Genomic DNA, 16,414 nt, shown 5'->3' with positions numbered 1-16,414 from the left:
TATTGCTGAAAGTTGTTTTTGTATGTGATTTACGAGTTGAGAAATGATAAAAGTAGGAAGATTCTGGCCAAGCTTAAATGATACAAGGGCAGAAGAGGACACACAAATGTATTGAATAGTTTCTGACAGTTTGTTCCATTTCTGTAATTTATTCAGTATAATGTAATTCATTGTAAGTACCTGGTTAGATGTCTGTATCATATCATTTGAATAATGCCACTTTATAAGATTGGTTCCTAGTGACATGTACATGTACATATAAATGTTTGAAAACAGTTATCTTTTTTTAAAATTATTTTTTAGCAAATTATTATTAGTAGTTTCTACATTATATAACCAGCTTCTTTCAAATTGTTTTTAGAATATCGAATTAAATGCTGTAGTTACTATGCCCTGTAAGTTAACATGTTTAATATATAATTTCTTTTTAATATATAATGTGTCCCAAAAGCCTGATCACATGGGCAAATAAGAGTTAGACTTGAGACTCCCTATGTACATTTAGATATATGAACTTAAAATTTAGTTAATTTGTTCTTTATTGTGTGTTTATTTATATATTTATGCCAGGTTGGTCTAATCAGTGGTTGTATCAGAAACAAGTGACCCGTGGGCAAGTTTTTAAACTGAAACAACTTGAAGAAGAACTAATCAAGTGTATGGAGCAGGAAAATCAACAGACACAAATATCTCGGGATTCTACAGTATGTAGCAAAACATTTTTATCTTTTTGTCTTTAAGCATAAACAATTCCTATAATAAGTTAAAGGTATAACCCTATTGCCCCAGGTACCCTTTACTGTGAATGATACAAGGTTTTAGTGTTTTACATTCAGAATTTTATTAAACTACATTTTTTTTATGTTATAACAATTAGAATAGCACAAACTCTTAACTAATAATCCATATTTTAATAGTATATAAGTTTTAAGTTCTTAATTCTACAAGGGAATATTTAAAAAAAATCATGAATTTACACTAGTGTGACCCAAGTGACACATTTTCTCTTAGCATGTCACCACCACTCGAAAAATACTCCATAAAATAGTTTTCCTCAAACAAACCATATTTTTTATAGCCTTCAATTTTGTTTGTATACAGAGCTATCAAATAGAAAATAAGACCCTTACTGCCACACCCACTTGTCACATCCTCTCTTTCACAATTCGTTGATAGTTCTCTTTTACATTTCATTATATATTACACATAACCAATAGAAAGTCAAGGTTTTCATCTATCAAATCATGTATTGTATAATATTGTGTTCTGAACAGAATATCGTTAATTTCACTCACAGTACAAGATTCGTTCCAGTGGGAAAGTTAACGACTAACTTGGATGAATTTGTAACGGCTGTTGTCTCATAGTTAGAAAGCTAGGAAAATTTTGAGAGGTAAGTGAATTTGTTAACTTTTTGCATCTTATTAGTCTATATTCTTTGGTGCATTATTTAATTAAATACAAACTATTAAGTGCATTAATATCTATAGTATAAAAAATTAAGGTTTGCTCTCCTTGAAAACCCAAGAGCAAGAAAAAAGAAGATTGGTAAGGACTTTATTTTTTCTTTTTCATACTTATTCCTTATTTATTATTACAAAAGTAACTAAAATCTAAAAATACGGATCTTTTTAGTTATTATATATATATATATATATATATATATGTTATATAAGACTAGATTAGGTAAAATAAGTAATTTAACCTAATAAAATAATTAAAATGGTTCACAAGGCATGCACGTGAGCAGCTCATGGGTAATATAATTTGATAGCCTAACATGAGCTGCACGTTCCTCGAGTGATTTACAACTTATAATGGCATGGCTCAAAGGGTAATAAAACAATATAATTTAATTATAAATAGATGTATACTGTTATGAACTTAGAGCTACTTCGGACAAACGAATGTAGTTTCATGTTACAATTTGAAGTCATTCTAGAAAGAAAAAAAGGGGGTAATTTAAGTTTATTTCGATTTTTTTTTTTTGGTGCTTACGAGGTTGGGCGAATATCGTTTTAAGATAGAGTAGTGAAAATAACAGCTAAACTATAAAGGTTTACTGAAAAAAAAACGTTTGAAATGTATTTAGGAGGTTTTAGGGATTACAAAAGGTAATTTGAGATTTTGAGATGAGGAAAAGTATTTTTAATTTTAACATCAAAATTACTTTGCACATGGACTACTCAAAACAAATACTCAATATATTAATTGACAAATCTTTATTTTATTTTATTAAAAATACTTAACTGAAAAATATGATTTTTTTGTATGTGAAAGGTTTATAATATGAACTGAACGACTGCCAAATTTTGTGAAGATATACATACTATATTGAAGGTTAGAAGTATTAAATCTGTAAAGACTTTAATTGAGTACAAAGAGGTCACATGGTCGGTCAGATTGACCAAGCCCATGTTGAGAGAGTTAAAGCCTTTCCTTGCAGAGTATAACTTTTCATAAACTAGATGTAGCCCATAAGTCCATGTTGAGGTGCATGTTAACCTGAGAAAAAAAAATAGGGAACACAGTGCTGTGAGTAGCTATTTAACTGAAGCACTATATCTACAAAAAAGAATCACATTTTTCTCAAAAAGATATCACTAATAATTAGAGATGCACCTAAACCCTTTTTTGCTAATAGTGCTGATAGCTAATACTTGTACTTGGTAATTGGCTAAGACTCGTATTATTTTCAAAATTAATTAACTTAATTTTTTCATGCTTCTGTAAATTCAAGATACCAACAGCAACAGGAAAAAAATTAATATTTTCAAAATTAACTCATTTTTCCCAAACCAGGGAAACCACCAACAGGAAACCTCCACCAACGGGAAAATATTTTCAACATTAATTAACTTTTCATGATCAGACATCACTTATTCCAAGGAACCGTGAAAATTTAGGAAATTTGACGAAATATTAATAATTTTATATTTGATTGATTTAATGTATATTACTGGATTCATATGGAAAACCCTTATTAGGTAATTAGTTTACAGATAGAAATATATCTCATTGCAGTCAGAGGCATAAACATTATAAAATATTGTGGTACATGTACATTTTAATGCTTCTTACTTTGGGTTTCTTCAAGGTCATCTTCTGATGATAATTCATGAGATTTGATCTCTGCATCTAAACTTTCAAGGTATTCATCAGAGCTTTAATTTTCATTTTCATCATCAATATGAATAAGAATAAGTTTCTTTGTTTGTTCTGCTGTTTAGTGATATCCATTTCTACTCATATTTATGAAATTTTCATTCTGCAAATGAATATGTGGTTTATGCCACACAAGCAATAAAAGGAGAAATTATTGCTTCAACAAAATGTCACAATTATTATGGTCAAAAGCAGGTTTCATACTGCCTTCTGGTGAATTGAAGTTTAGCTGTATGAACTATTTACATTGTAGGACCATGATAAATTAAATTGTGATGAGCCAAGGGTCTTATATGTTGGATTATGGTAAGAACATACCAGGTAGTTCCATTTGGTTCCTGGGAATAAAAATAGTGAGTGTGCCAAATACACCTATATGGTAAGTAAGGGATTAACCCTCTCACTACAGGTAGGTCAAAATGTGCATGTCACGACTTTTTACAGAATTTTGAATGTAGATTCCAAATTTAATCAAACGGCTTTAACAATGTATACAAATGAACTTGGCATCAAAACTTAGTTAATAAATCAAAATATAATATTATATAAGTTGTAAGCTTTTAATTTTATAAGGAAATATTTAACAAAATCCTCAATCTCCCCTAGTATGAGCATCATAAAATTTATTCTCTAGGTCTTCTCCCCTCATTACTTTATTTACCATATAAGTTCCTAATTGTAGTTCAGATATTTCTAAGAGAAATTCTAATTTTTATAGCCTTTCATAAACTATAAAATTAGACCTGCTTGTCACACCCACCCGTTATATCCTCTCTTTCAAAAATTGCTCCACCTCCCCAAGCATCACATAGCCTCATCTTGCATAATTATTATGAAGTTTTATTAAGTCTCTTTTTTTTTTCTGGTTCAATCTAGAGGTTCGTTTGCATCCACAGTTTGTTCCATCTTAGACAAGGTTTAAACATGACTCTGAGTTTGATTTGAATATAATCAAACATTTGCAGACTTTAATATTTCAAATGATTTTGACATGTTAAAGTGTGTTATGAAAGTTTTTTTCTAATGCTACTTATTTTTAAATTAGGATTTGAAAAAACATAAACATCCTTGTATGGCTACAGTCCAATACATGTCTAGTTTCTAAGATCATAAACCCTGGTAACTATAAAGGTTAAAGGTATTATACCATAAGTTTTTATAATCACTCATTATATGATTTCAATATTTCTTTTGGTTTACTGAAATCTTTTTAGAAAATGCCATTTTTAATTTAAGAACACAACAGAGAAAAAGTTGTGTTGAATAAAATTGATTATTTTAATGTTATTCTAAATGATAACAGGTTTGCTATAAAAACTCTGAATACTGGAAGAATAGATTTGAAGAGTTATTTGATGAAAATGAAAATATTCGAGTTCTTATGGAACAAACTCAGGACCATTTACGAAAACAGAATTTAGGGAGGATACCTCTTTCACCTGTATCAACAAACTGCCCATCTGATGTCAGTGAGGACTTTCATAAGTTGAGGCTTGATCTCCTAGTAAAACAGATGGAACATTTACAAGTATGAACTCTCTTCTTTTTTTCTTCAAAATCTTGGTAATATAAATTCTTTATCAACAGATTGTATGTATATAGCTAGATGATTTAATCGATTACTTACAAGCAGTACATCTATTAGTGTCTCGTAAACTACTTAATTATTTTTATGAAAATAATCAACTAATTGAATTTGTGTTTCTAATTTTTACTGTGTTTGAGTATACTAAGAATCATTAATCAAAATTACAATTAAATTGATTGTCACAAAAATACTCAACTACTCGAAATTAGTTGTTTTGATTATTCTAGCTAATTGAGTAATTGAAATATTGCTAGTATGTTTGTTTGTTGTTAAGCACAAAGCTAGATAATGGGAGGGAATGTTATTGTGAAGCTACTAAGGATATCTACTACTTTCACTAATTTTGAACTGCTGACTAGAGGGAAAACAACTGTCTGGCTACATAAGTGTTAAATACAGAGTAAATTTATTGTTTTTTTATGTTGTGTTATGTTTCTTAACTTATAATTGCATAACTGAATTCGTTAATGTTGTACAAGCATGTGTAGATCTAGGGGAAGGGTCCAGGGGTTTGAGACCCTCCTCATCCTTTTTATTTCAAGAAATTAATAACTGTATTCTTTAATATTATATAAGGGATCTGGACCCCTCCATTTATTCAGGAGTTAATAACTGTATTCTTGAAATGTTTTATAATCAGACATGGATCTAAGGAAGTCAAACCACCCTTACCCATTTTTTCAGAAATGAATTACTTTTTTAAATGCTGTGTAAGTACGTACAGATATGGGGGGTCTGAACCCCTCTTTTTTTCTTCTTTTTTTTTTCTGAAATCAATAAAAACAGCCAGGTGTCCTTACACTACCATATAGTATCAACAAGTAACATTATATACCAGTGTTTCTATTTGATTGAGCTGTTAATTGCCATAAAAGCTTCTTTTTGGTTTTCTTAAATCAACACAGCTGGAGTTTACAGTAATCCAGTTAAGGCCTCAGTCAATAACTGATTATTTCTAAGCTAATACAGTATATATTGCTATAGCAGTATATTGCTATAGTCAATTTTTTGGTCTTTCATTTTTCTAGACACACTAACAGTGTGTCTAGACTTTAGTGAATTGTTTTCATCAAACTGGTATTGCTTAGGACACCTGAAGATCTTGTAGCATAGGCTTGTTACAAAACCAATTTTAAATTGTTTAGAACTTATAGAAAGATGTTTTTCATATTGTTGATGTCTAAAATAAGTGAAAATGCAAGTGTATGGCTATACAAGTAAGAACTTTAAAATAAAAATAAATAAATTTATAACAGACATCCTGTTAACCATTGCTATAATTTTCTTTCTATTTTTATTTTCATATCAATCATATTACTAGAAATGAAAATATAAGTTCTGAAATTATTGGATTATAACTTGACTGAGCTAATCATTTATAGAATCTATTATTGTTATTTTAACTTTGTTGATTTGTTTAAGTTACTTTTATAGTATATCGTAAGCAGGTTAATCCAAAATATTATATTATTATAGTGAAAGTGTCTTCTTTCATGTAGGAAATACTAAAAATTTGGTTACACTCTTCACAGCTAACTTTTAAAAAGTTCATTGGTATCATACCATTATTGTCAAAATGAAACATTTACTGCAGCTAGTGTATTAACCAAATAATACAATATTATCTGAATAGATTTTCTAATATTATTTATTTATTCCCTAATGGTTTTGAAACTTTGTAAGATAAAGTTATAACTATACAAAGTTTTATTTTACAAAATAAATTGATGTTATTCTAGTTTTTCTGGTGTTTGATGCTTCTTGAAGAATATTGAAAATACTAGGTTTTTATTTTAGCTATGTCTCATTTGCCTGATAAATAAAATGTTACAAAAGAAACGTATCTTTAACTGTAGTTATAGATACAACACTTAACACGTTTGTGGGATGATTTCTCTAATTATGCAATAATAACTTAAGGCCTCATTGTGAACTCTGCCTTAGATACAGCTAATTTTACGGCTTTGTGTTATGTTTTATTACAGAATGACTCCATTGAGAACTTTCTTTTGAGTGCACCACTGATGGTACATGATGTCCTGTCTTTACCTATTTAAGATTTGGCTGTCATGTGCCACTGGTGGTGCACACTCTGATTTAAGTAATAATAATCAAATGATAATAATATTTAATATTTTTTTCTTTTTTTTTCACCCTAATCTTGCTGTTTTTTTAGAAGAATTATGAATATTTCACAATTTTATGGGCGTAAAAAAGGAACATCAGATAAAATAATCCCTACTGTGGATGATAATAGTTTTATCCTTATTATATAATAGTCTTCATAACAGTTCTCTTATTTATGAAAGAAGTCTCAATTAGTGTTTTTTGCTTCAGTTACTCACAATGAAAAATTTAATGTCAATCTCTAGATGTAATTTTTAAATAAAAAGTGATTTAATCATGTAAATTTGCCTTATTTCAGTTGTCCTTTCAACATGACATTCGTGCTCCACCAGTGGTACATGATGGAAGGCATGGCTTTACTATAGACATCCGTATGAAATAATTGCTTCATATAGGACTTTGGGGATATGAAGGACAGTTATATCTTATGGGTGCTATGTACCACGGGTGGCTCATGATGTCCAACAGAAAATGTGTGTATGTACCACCGGTGGCGCATGATGTCGTGAACATGTTAAGGCCTGTCCCAACATTATTGTAAACTAGGGGTGTTAGATTCCATTTAATGTATTAAATGTTTATTTTTTAATTTAAACGCTATTATATCAATTAAAAAACTGAGCAAGTGCTATTACTTTCTTGCACATATAGCTTTGTATATATATAGCACAGTTGAGTCAGCAAACCAAAGAAATACAGTAATGCCTCTTTTAATGGTGGTGTGTATATAATATATGTGGAGATATTAAGTCCTTTTTAACTCACAATTTAGTATTCTAATAAAAAAATCTGTAGTATCATCATCAAATAGTTGGCTTGCTGTGTAATACTGAATAAAAATTTGGTGCAATTCCACAATATTACAGTATTGACCTGATTATAGAGCAATCTCGAATATAAGGTGACCCCCATTTTCAGAAACCATGGGAAAGAATAAAATTGAGTGTCTTAACATTCTTTTTCAGTCTGCAAAATCAATACTATAACTGAACAGCCTGCAGGTAGATTAGTTGCAGGAATTAGCGATGACCTTGAGCGAACATCTGGCTCGTATGTGTAGATAAATGCTATCTGGATGTTCAGGAATGTGACAGGCTAGTGTAGGGTGAAGGGGCCTGTGGTTGACTGCGATTATAAGGCGACAATGAATTTTACAGCCTAATTATAAACCAAAAACATCGCCTTATAATCGGCAATACGGTATTCACATACCTAAATTAACTTAGGTTCTAAATGGTAAGTTAAAAAGGACTTAAATGCTCCATAAATATTGTAATTCTGGAAAAGTGTCCACAGTATTGTTGCAACAGGTGACTGTTAACAGTGATAAGTGAATAAATCTTTTGTTCTTTTTAAATGTTAAACAATACAATTGCATTGTATGTATGATACATTTTCATATACAAAGTTTAGAATTAAATAACTAACTTAGCCCTAAGATTATTGTCTAGTCTGAAAACAGGATTTCCTCTGGCTTTTCATATTATTTTGCAACTTGATAAAATTGTTTTTTTATCTTTCAACAATTTTAACTCAGAAATATTTTAGAATCAATATTTTGTCATTTTTCTGACATTTATTTAGTGTAATTCATGAAGAGAAATACAAGGTCGTATTTTTATTTTTCACACAGCTTCAAAAAATTTGTAAGTTACTTAAAAAAACAAAACATTCTTAATACCATGTCAGAATAATACAGTGGTTGAAAAAGGGAGCACAATACACTGTTTTTTTATCATTTTGCTTGTACAGGGGAGAGGTTGTACTAATTGTTTAATGAGCCCATCATTTAGTCACTTAGCAAATACCACTTATTGTACAGCTCCGATGTAGTTACATTACAGTATTTAAGCTGATTACTAACCAAAATCTTGCTTTTGAATAGCGTATGACAAATGTAGGAAAGGTTTGGACATAGATGAGCCACAGCAAAGCTAGAACATATTAAATCAAGTTATAGAAGTCAAAGTTTTCTTGTATTTTTTATGAATTCTATATTTTTTTACAAAGGGAATTGTCTTGTTTTTAAGGTTTTTGCTATTTTCAAAAGAAACTTAAGTGTAGTTCTAAGCTAAATGGCAGTGTTGAAGTGAGCTTTCTAACTGATTAATATGATAACTCCAAATTGAGTATTTTTCTGATGGTTAGTATCTGCGATCACCAACAAAGTCTAATTATGGCATATCAATTTTTACATGATGTCATATTTGTTGCACATATATAGTTTTACATTTTTATGAAAACATTTATTTATAGGTTGAAATCTTATGCATACAGTTATGATTTCAGTTTCTGAAGACCTATGAAGAAGTGAAACATCAGGAGAAAGAATCCCGTAAGAGGCTAAGAGTATTAGAAGATGAAAATACAGAACTGAAAGCTAAGTTGGAAGTGGAGGAAGAGAATGATAAAGTACTAGAAGAGAAAGTTGATAAACTGAATGAAGAAAATTTTGAACTAAAGGCTAAACTGGTGAAAGAAGAAGAAGATGATAAGATGCTTGAACAGAAGGTTAATGAATTAAATGAAGAGACTATTGTGTTAAAAGCTAAGTTGGTAGAAGAAGAAGAGGATGATAAGATGCTTGAACAGAAGGTTAATGAATTAAATGAAGAGACTATTGAGTTAAAAGCTAAGTTGGTAGAAGAAGAAGAGGATGACAAGATGCTTGAACAGAAGGTTAATGAATTAAATGAAGAGAATATTGAGTTAAAGGCTAAGTTGGTAGAAGAAGAAGAGGATGACAAGATGCTTGAACAGAAGGTTAATGAATTAAATGAAGAGAATATTGAGTTAAAAGCTAAGTTGGTAGAAGAAGAAGAGGATGACAAGATTTTAGCAGAGCTTGAGCAAAAAATGGAGAATTTGACAAAAGAAAACATTTTACTTAAGACTCAACTTGCTACAGGAAATGATGAGAAGACTATATTAGCTAACCTAGAAGGAGAAGTCCGAGAGATTCATTTAGAGAATCTGGAACTGAAGAAGACTTTGGAACAGCTTCAGTCTCAACTTCTTCAGTCTACATTAATTCAAAATGTAGGGAATGTAGAAAAGACAGGTAGTAACTTGAAAATAGACACTTTAAGGAAACAAACTAATGCTTTAGTCATTGAGAACAGACAACTTAAAACCAGTATTGATAAATTTAAGGATAGTATACCATCTAGAACAGAGGAAAATCAGCGTGAGCAGCTGAATGAACTTCAGTTTGAGAACCAAGACTTGAAGAATGAGATTGGACGACTTCGTTACATGAAACCTCCTAACAGAAAGTATTATATGTCTGATGTGCCCACTAGTGACCAAAGTATAACTTCTGATTTAAAGACTGAAGAAACACCACATGATGGCATGGAACCTTTACTTCAGATGCTGGATACTGCTCACCAGGAGTCCAGGCACTGGGAGAAATTGTACAAAGAGTTAAAAAACAAATTAGACAACAAACCATATGAAAATTGGACTGAAGCTATTACTACAGGTGTTACTAATGGTAGCAAGGCTGTAACTAATATTATAACATCTGTACTTGACCACATCTCTCAACAAAATGTAACACTTAGTGACCTTATGCATGTTCAACTGAATGCAACTCAAGTAGCATTTAGAGACATTAAACAGAATCTGGCAGAAAAATGGACAGAGCTACAGATGATTACAGATTCCGAGCAGTTCAAACAATTTGCCAATCACACAGAGAAGCTGATCACTAGGATGTCTCAGACCCTTCAGAGTGCTGTTCAGAAAATTCAAGACATAGGAGACAAGTTTGTTCAGAGCCAGAAGCCCTTGGAATCACGGGTAAGCAAGCTAGGCCAAAAAGTCTTAAAAGTTGTAGATAAGCTGGAGGAACAATGGGCTGACATGAAGAGGAAATGGTCTAGGAAAGTTCTGAAACAACAGTCAATAGTTAACAAAAAGTTTGATGAAGATGGTGGCAATGGCTACAAGGATAAAGATACACTATTCTTAAAGCAAGGTTTTGATGATGAGGAAAAACCATCTGACAACACTGATAATGATGACAGGTATTTCCAGAAGAACACGAGGGAGAAACAGATACAAAAGAAGAAGGAAAACAAACTAAAGTACAAAAAAAGGAAGAAAGACAGTAATGAGCACCTAAGTGAAGAACTACTGTCCTTAAAGAACAAATATGGAGTGAAAGAACAAAATCATCACCATAAAGAAGAAGGTTATTACTTGCGAGATTAGGTTGGTATGGTATGAAAAATTAAACTTTGGAAATGTACCATCACCCCTAGCTGTTAAGGTGTGAAATATGTATTGGCAAGTAATATATGGGGAGATATTTAATATTTTAGGTGAAATCAAGAAGTTGGTTAAAGAACAATTGACATGTTTTTATACCCTTTAGCTTTTCTCTTCTAGCTTTATGTTCTGATGTGGTAATGTAAAACTGGAGGTGATGGAATGTACTAGTTATCTTTGTGTTCCTTTTAGTTTGTGGTAATGTGAAACTGGAGGTGATGGAATGTACTAGTTATCTTTGTGTTCTTTTTAGTTTGTGGTAATGTAAAATTGGAGGTGATGGAATGTACTAGGTATCTTTGCGTTCCTTTTAGTATCTTATTTTATAACAACATATATATATATAATTATTTATATTGTGATCATTTTATCAAAGTGTTTTTGCTTGCCTAGATTTGTTTTTTAAAGTTGTTCATCAGATGGTTAGCTCCAATATTTTTTCACTGGCTACTCATACATGATTCTCAAGACCAAATAAGTTTCTTTTTTTTATATTGTTAATATTATTGACTGAATCTTTCTTATACTAATAGCTGTGTTTATTTTTGTACTCTGTTTTTGGTTTTTCATATATTCTTAAATTTCATGTACCATGTTCCATTTATTAGCTAGTTATGTGTTTTAAGTACTTTGAAATTAAGCAACACTTAAGGAGCTTGATGTATTTATACGTTAGTAGAAGATGGTCGTATTACTAGGAATATTCACAGTAATAAAAGTATCGGTTTTATTAGGTATTGCGTGCTACAGAATGCCAACTATATAATTTGTTCTGCAATATATGGTTTATAAAAGTATTCTTATGCTTCATAGTTTTGCACTAACTAATGTGATGCACTGTTACATCCATTCATTTATATAATTTGCTATTATATACTGCATAGTATATTGGCTTGCACACACACACATTTCAAGGCTAGTTATGTATATATGTATGCCTCATACATACTAATATACTGATGGGTGTGTAAAGTTATCCTGAATACTCTTGATGTAAAGTACCTAATAACATGAAATATGATCTTATTCTGAATACACTTGATGTAAAGCACCTAATAACATGAAATATGATCTTATTTTGAATACACTTGATGTAAAGCACCTAAAAACATGAAATATAATCTTATTCTGAATACACTTGATGTAAAGCACCTACTAACATGAAATATAATCGTATTCTGAATATACTTGATGTAAAGCACCTCACAATGTGAAATACTGATGTAAAATTCTATGTTAATTTCATTGTACTTTATGGACTCCGATTAGTCTTGCCCTTTTCCATGTAGAAATATTAATGTTATACTGACTGGTATACTACTCAGTGTATAGATTAGTACTATGTATAACTAACCTTTATCCATAGGTTTCTGTTGAAAACATCCCTGAATTTTTAAAGGTTCTTTATTTATTATAAGCTCCATTGTAGAGAGTTTTTGGAGATGCTTGAGGAACACATCATATATGTATGTTTAATGTTAAATTTTATTCTTTTTGAACAGTGACTGTTGTGCAAAAGTATTAAATGGAAGATTAATAACCAATGTATATGTCATTAAAGTATACTCAGACATTGAAAGCAAAAAGTTATTGGATTTCCCAAAGCGAATCTAGATTTAAGGCATACATATGTTCTTTTGTAATATGCAAAAATTGAAGGTAACTAAAATGTATATATATATATATATATATGTATAATAAATAAGAAGCTACAATAATTTTGGTTTCTGCTAAAAATGTTATATATCTATAAATAATTTTTTAATTTTAGCAAAATTCTTTAACTCTCACATGGAAATGTGCTGTCATATACTTGTGAAAAGTTTGCCAAAAGCTATTTCTGCCCCCCCCCCTCACAAGTCTGTATACAACTATGAAGCCATTTTACAATTTCTAAGTTTTGAGTGTTCATTGTTTGTCAGTAACACTTCATTCAGCAGAATAGTTAATAATAAAATGAATACATTAAAACATTTGTCCAAAGATTTATTTGCAAACATTTTTACCTAACTCAGTCTATATATATTTGATACAGTTATAAAAACTTACTTTTAAGTCGTTGTTTAACATTTCCAATACTGATATACTGTTAGCTTGTTTTCAAATTACATTTCTTGTATACTTGTTAATATCTGGTTATTTCTAGTTGGAAGGCATAGAATTCTGCATTTTCCATAATTTGGGTTTAGTATCTTTCACTTGCATAGCTTTTCCAAAGAAATAAAAAAAAAGTCAGTGAAACTACACAAGTTAGTTTATGATTCTGATTTGAATTTTTTTTCTCCGATTTTCAATCAAAGGTCAGCTTTTAAAGACCATTTATCATCCCAGCTGTAGGTTGCACTTATGCAATGTTTAATGTACATTAAAAGTTTTCTGATCATGTGTTTTACAAAAAAACATCTAAATTATGTTTCAAAGCTACCCTGCTTGTTCAGGTAAGCTTTTTAAAATGATTGATCAAAGAAATTCTGTAAAATACTTTTTCTGGTATACTGAACATCTGTCATTTTAGTTAATGACTACTTACAATATTACTCTTCAATTCTGTCAATCAAGTTGTCTAAAGTTAGGCATTTTTGTTCTTTGAAAATACAAGCCAAGCAGCTTTTGTAAGTATACTTTCCTTATACTTACTTAATCTTGCAACATGTAATGGTATCAGAACCTATGTACATGTGGAACTGACATCTGGATGCCATTCAAATGATGTTCCTAGAAATCTAATTTATTGTCTTAGATTATATCAGGTTAAATACTAAACAGCAGCTTCTCAACTATAATTTGTCCGTAGACTATATCAAGATTTCCCAAACTTTCTTAGCAAAAGGCCTCCCAGAGGTCTGGCCCCAGTTTGGGAACCCTTGGACTACTTGATCTCTGGCAAATGAGTAGGTTTCATGTTTTTGACAATGCATAGTTATTTTTATTAAGGCTGGTAGTGTTAAAAATGCAATTTAAGAAAAAGTGGATACATCTCTATTGTAATAATAAATACTCTTTGAAATTCACAAATATTATCCACTCAAGGAAATCTTTCTGAAATAATCTCTAGTTTTGTTGCTTACAGTGCAATTTTTGGGATTAAAAAATATGCTAGAAGATGAAATATTTTCTTACAACAGCTAGATATCCCCACTGTATATTTTGGTATGAAGTATGCTAAATAACAGTTAAAACTAAGTGAGTATTGTTTTTAACGATGCTAATTTTTACTTTATAAATTTTTAGACTTCATAAAGTAACCCTGTAATACTGAGGTCAGTGATGTAATGGTAGAAGTAGACATTATAAACCATTTATAATATCGAAATAATTTATCAGTTTTGCCTGCCATAAACAGAAAGATATTGGAATTAGAAGGTAACACTAAAGTTGCAATTGAATGGTAGCATATTTGTATGTATTATTAGGTTTGAAACAATTTAGGAGACAATAATGTCAAGTGTAGACAAATACTGTTTATGGACATGTTACTCAGGAACAAAAAGTAGTTTGAATATTTTGATTTGATAAAAATACAAATGGAAGATTTTACAAAGTATGAATTATTAAAGGATTTATGTTAACCAGAATTATTAGTTTGTAAACAAGTGATAATTAAGTGTAGCAAGAAAAAAATAAAAGTTTAATATTTTCATTTGAAAACAAAAGAGAAACAATTTCAAGAAGATTTTAATGTTACTGTGTTCTGTTTCTGTGATAAAGTTTTGGTAATTTGAAGCACAATTGTGAATTGCTGTCAAATTGTACAAGTAGTTTAACTATGAATTGACCAAATAAAGTTTGTATAGTCCTTGAACCTGTTATAATTTATTTTCAGCATGTAGGGTATTAATATGGTGCACTCTTATAAAGTATATAACACTAAGGCACTAGAAGCATTGCTGTCAGTGTAAATTTTTATAAGCCTATTTAAAACTTGTTCAATTCAAGTTTGACATCTTCGCATAGGTTTAGGAAACTTGTTTGTAATACTAAGTACTCTAAGGAGAGAGAGATTATTAAGGAAAATGCTCATTTTACTAAGTTTTATTAATAACTGCTTAATGTAACAGACTAACACAAACATCCATGCCATAGTTACATTATAATTACATTATAATACCATCACTCTTGTACTCAGATCTTTTTTTTTATTAAAGTAGAAATAGAAATTCAAGCTTATTCTGTTCAGACTGCATTTCAGTAGATTAAAGAAATTTGTGTATTGTTTAGAAAAGGTATAAACCAAACCATAATTATTATTTCTTTACAAATAATTATAGAATTAAAAATTAAAGATGGGTTTAGTCTTCTGCAGTAAAGTACTGGTTAGTATCTGTAGATGTAGTATCAGACTTTTTTATTAATAAATTTCAAATGACTAGAAAATTTAGTATTAATAGTGTTTAATGCAGTGTAAATATTTCTAGTTTAAAATTTTTAATCAATGCTTGTAAGTTTTTATTGGCAAGAGTTTTAATTGTATTTAAGATTTTTTTTAAAGCTAGTGTGATGAGTTCAACTATGTTAACATGTTTTCAGTATGTGTTGATTTTATTTCACATTCTTTTTTGAAAATTATATAAAAATGTACCTCTGTACATAAAATGTTACTATTATCATTTTGAAAAGCTTTTTCATAAAATAGGAAATCAAGTTTTTATAAAAATTATATCACATATTTTATACTGAAAAGAAAAAACGTGAAACTTGTAATACTTAGAAAAGCATTATGTGTGACAAGAGCTATCAAATAATACCTAACCAATTGTAAGAATCTTTAATATTTCAAACGTTTTGGAATTATACATATCCATCATCAGCAAATCAATGAGAATAATCAATAGGAACAGTATTAATCATTTTTGATAAACAAATTTATAATAGAAGGTATTTAATTTTGTATAACCAAGTGCATTATAATTACTAAAATGAAATTAAAAAAATTAATATATATGAAAAACCTTTCAGTTATTTGCTTTAAAAATATTCATGATGTTAACATTAAAAAAAGAAGAAAAACAACACAAAGCTATCAATGTCAAGTATTAATTAGTTTACTAACTGACCACTTTTATTAGGATTCCCCATCTAATTTTGGATTTCGACCATTATTTGCACAATAATCAGTTGGACTCTGTATGGAAGGAACACCAGAAGTTTTTGTTGTAATTATAACCTAACTGGCATGGACTATGCTCTGCAATTGGTTTGAAGGTGTTGACAATTTGATGATTAGAATGGCAAGCAACATTACAGTTCAGTGCAAAAGTG

The 16,414-nt window shown here is 29.9% G+C and overlaps 1 protein-coding gene across 4 annotated transcripts in view; it reads left to right on the top strand.

Moving 5' to 3' along the window:
• The window catches only part of LOC106466883 (interaptin-like), a 59,505-nt gene extending 44,534 nt beyond the window's left edge, over positions 1 to 14,971 (top strand). For all 4 annotated transcript variants that reach the window (XM_022394955.1, XM_022394956.1, XM_013927191.2 and 1 more), the window contains exons 6-8: positions 571 to 704; positions 4,469 to 4,693; positions 9,170 to 14,971. In XM_022394955.1, the coding sequence (XP_022250663.1) occupies positions 571 to 704; positions 4,469 to 4,693; positions 9,170 to 11,098 (2,288 nt within the window). In that variant the 3' untranslated portion in view covers positions 11,099 to 14,971. The remainder of the gene's footprint in view (positions 1 to 570; positions 705 to 4,468; positions 4,694 to 9,169) is intronic.
• Positions 14,972 to 16,414: the final 1,443 nt, after the last annotated feature.

The sequence above is a fragment of the Limulus polyphemus genome, unplaced genomic scaffold, assembly GCF_000517525.1.
Source record: "Limulus polyphemus unplaced genomic scaffold, Limulus_polyphemus-2.1.2 Scaffold2410, whole genome shotgun sequence".
Taxonomy (NCBI): domain Eukaryota; kingdom Metazoa; phylum Arthropoda; class Merostomata; order Xiphosura; family Limulidae; genus Limulus; species Limulus polyphemus.
The sequence above is the reverse complement of the archived record's forward strand: the minus strand, read 5'-3'. Positions and strand labels throughout refer to the sequence as shown.